The sequence below is a fragment of the Temnothorax curvispinosus genome, unplaced genomic scaffold (assembly GCF_003070985.1).
Source record: "Temnothorax curvispinosus isolate PA1 unplaced genomic scaffold, ASM307098v1 QBEX01016687.1, whole genome shotgun sequence".
NCBI classification, from domain to species: Eukaryota; Metazoa; Arthropoda; class Insecta; order Hymenoptera; family Formicidae; genus Temnothorax; species Temnothorax curvispinosus.
In genome coordinates this window covers 29,121-32,652 of record NW_020226467.1, presented here as the reverse complement: position 1 = coordinate 32,652, position 3,532 = coordinate 29,121, and the positions used below count along the sequence as shown (strand labels likewise).

General features: G+C 29.2%; 1 protein-coding gene across 1 annotated transcript in view; it reads left to right on the top strand.

Annotated features, from left to right (window-relative positions):
• LOC112466901 (ATP-dependent zinc metalloprotease YME1 homolog) overlaps positions 1 to 3,088 on the top strand; it is a 6,000-nt gene extending 2,912 nt beyond the window's left edge. The window contains exons 8-14 of the mRNA XM_025035249.1: positions 3 to 195; positions 399 to 641; positions 890 to 1,036; positions 1,322 to 1,483; positions 1,706 to 1,826; positions 2,067 to 2,175; positions 2,833 to 3,088. Coding sequence (XP_024891017.1) covers positions 3 to 195; positions 399 to 641; positions 890 to 1,036; positions 1,322 to 1,483; positions 1,706 to 1,826; positions 2,067 to 2,128 — 928 coding nt within the window. The 3' untranslated portion in view covers positions 2,129 to 2,175; positions 2,833 to 3,088. The remainder of the gene's footprint in view (positions 1 to 2; positions 196 to 398; positions 642 to 889; positions 1,037 to 1,321; positions 1,484 to 1,705; positions 1,827 to 2,066; positions 2,176 to 2,832) is intronic.
• The last annotated feature ends 444 nt before the right edge of the window (positions 3,089 to 3,532 follow it).

Genomic DNA, 3,532 nt, shown 5'->3' with positions numbered 1-3,532 from the left:
AGACGCAAAGATCTTGACAAAGCGCTAATGCGTCCTGGCCGTTTCGATGTTGAGATTTATGTTAATAAGCCTGACTATTTGGGTCGTAAAGAGATATTAGACCTCTACTTATCCAAAATATTAACACATGAAGTAGATACAGCTTATTTAGCACGCTGTACTACAGGATTCACTGGAGCCGATCTCGAAAACATGGTAAGAAAAATTATTATGTAGCTTTAATTATGTCGTGTTACCTTGAATTACGAAGTCTTCGATTAGTTTGCGATTCATTTTTTTTTTAACATAACATAGTTTAGTACTTTTAAAGTGGGCTATTAAAATTTAAATTTCTTTATCCATTTGATTTTGGAAACAAATATGTATGATAAATTGAGTTTTTTGTTATAATATTACAGGTAAACCAAGCTGCATTGCGTGCAGCAATTGATGAAGCAGACTACGTCACTATGAAGCACTTAGAGTATGCTAGAGATAAAGTATTGATGGGTCCAGAGGGCAAGCTAAGGTTACACGATGAAGAAGTCAATCGTCTCACAGCATACCACGAAGCAGGGCATGCTCTAGTAGCATTTTACACGAAAGATGCTACGCCGCTTCATAAAGTCACCATTGTGCCACGGGGAGCATCGTTAGGCCATGTATATAACTAACTTATCTTTTAGTTTGATTATCTCATAAAATATCCCGACTAATTAATCATTTTTTTTCATTATTTCGTCTCCTAAAAATCTTTTTTATATATAATTTGTGTTTATATACGATGATTTTTATGACTATTGAAATTGTTTATAATTTTATATACGTAATTGAGTTTAGATTTTTTTATAAATTATGCTCGCGCGATTTTGTATTTTTTAATCTATAAATTATATAATTTTTGTCTTAGACTTCCTATATGCGTGAGAAGGATGTTTATCACGTCACAAAGTCACAACTGTTAGCCGATATGGATGCTATCATGGGTGGCAGAGCTGCAGAAGAATTAGTATTTGGGCCGGAAAAAGTGACGACAGGAGCTGCTTCCGACTTAGAGGTATGATTATATTTTGCGATATTTCGAATTTCATTTTATAGCACAATTCTTTTTTTAATTTTATTATTTATGATTTGTGAAGCCTTACCAAACTTTCAAAATGTATCGTATAAAAAAAGAAAAAAATTTATATTTTATAAAATGTATACTTTATTAATTTTTAATTTTTATATGCTATTATATTGTCCAGTTTGATAAAAATTATTTTATTTGTTTGTCCAAGGAAATTTTAGGAATATAAATTAAGGTAAATGGGGAGATACGTATTTTGTTTTCTCTTTGCAGGAGGCGACAAAGAAAGCGGAGATGATGGTAAAGATTTTCGGAATGTCGGAGAAGGTGGGATTCAGGTCAATAGTGGAGAATAAGAAGCTTTTCGGTAACAGCATCACGTACGCGCCAAGCACGGCCGAGCTCATCGACAATGAAATAAAACGGCTTTTACAGGTAAATTTAACGTTTTTGTATTAAAAATGCGAGCTAATGAGAAAAGATTTTTTCTTTGTTTTCAATACGATAAAATTTTGTTAATCATTTTAGTAAAACAGAATTATTAATTATAAAGAAATTATAACTCTTCTTTTCACAATCAACTAAACCGTCTTGTTTTATATTAATTATAACTCTCCTTTTTATAATCAAATCGTCTTTCTAATATTCGTTTTACAGGAATCATATGAACGTGCAAAAGCAATTTTAAAAACGCACATGAAAGAACACAAACTGCTAGCAGAAGCTTTATTGCAGTATGAGACATTGGATGCGGATGATGTAGCTGCCATAGCAAATGGTAAATAGATTATATACAGAACAAGAATAATTTGATATATAAAATAGTGATTTCTTATGTAAAAATGAGTATGTTGACGATATAATGACAGTTGACACATATATTTATAAGGGTTTATATATAGATACAATTTTATATATCTCATCTATGTAAAATAACAAATTTCCAAGAAAATTTTAGAATACTAGGGTATTAATTATTTATATGAAAAGTATGTTGTATTTAACATTATTGTTTCAGACACGGGACTTAGTAAACGAGAACCGTCTGCAGATTCAAAGAGACCGACGAAACGATCTTAATCTAAGTGTAATTATTTGAGGACATTTATTGAAACGATAGGAATCAGGTATAATAATTATGTAAAATTTCCATGGATATACTACTTTAGATAATAATTTTTATAGGCTTGTACGAAAAGTCTAGTTCATAAAATATTTAAAATCTATACGAAATGTGAATCGTGCTAGTTTTTTTTTAAATCTTATTTTAGATGACCGATGTTTTTTATAAAAATACAAAATTGTTATTCGCTATTTCAAACGTTAAAAATAGACGCTGGTGCTATTATACAATATCATGCTTAGAAAGAGATATTTTTGAAACATTTGTTGAAATTTAATTACTATATATCAAACGATAATATGTATGATATATTTTCTCTCTATATTTGTTTTGTCTCTCTATATTCGTTAAAAATTTTAAGCAAATAATTTATGCAAAAGTAAAACGCTTAACTAATCTATATGTACTTAAAATATAAATTGTAAAAATATATTACTATTATTAGCAATTATGTACTTTTATTTTAAATCGACAAGTATTCTTTTAGCAATAACAACAATTTTTTGACAGCATCTATTTTTATTATTGATTAAATCCGTACTTTGTAATGATTTGCCTGAAAATTTAAGTAGATTCTGCATTATGATTTTTTAATAAATAATAGAAGCAGTCGTTGAAAAAATTTATTAGACAAATCGCGTTTTCTGTGTTTTTTTTGCAGTTTCTTCCTGGTCTGTGTTTGTTTAATAAAAATTTGGGCAATCCATTTTTTTCTTAAAAAAATGGAAATCATCGAGATTATCGACAATTTCATCTTCCCTTTGCACTTGAGATCCGCAATCGAAGAATCGCAAGGTGCTTGGCGAGTATAAAAGTATATCATAAATATAATAAACTTTGATTTACTATATTAAATGGTCATAGATATAAATTATATTGAATTATGTATATACATATACACATATCTCAAGACTTTTGTGCGTGTTATTTCATCTCTTATTACCCTTCAATATCCATAATTATCATTTTTTTAAATTATATATACATTTTTCTATGGATTATTTGTATCTATTAAAAAATTGCAAAATATGCATAATATGCTGAACATAAATGGTACTATCTGGAAATGTTTTTAAAATTTCGACAATTCTTTTCCCGGTACGTTCGATCCCATGTCGATGAATTATATATGTGAGCTATATATTCTTATGTAAATATTCTATCACAGTTTGATGAAGTTTGATGAAGTTTTTAATGAAGTTGATTTCCATAATATATAATGTTTATATTTATTTTACAAATGCGGTGCAACGGTGGAATAACCGCGCGCATCCGCGGGGAGTACAAAATGGAGTGTCAAGCGATCGTTGCGATACCTCAATTAAGGTAACGCAATGATCGCGATATATTTGTGTGCTTGT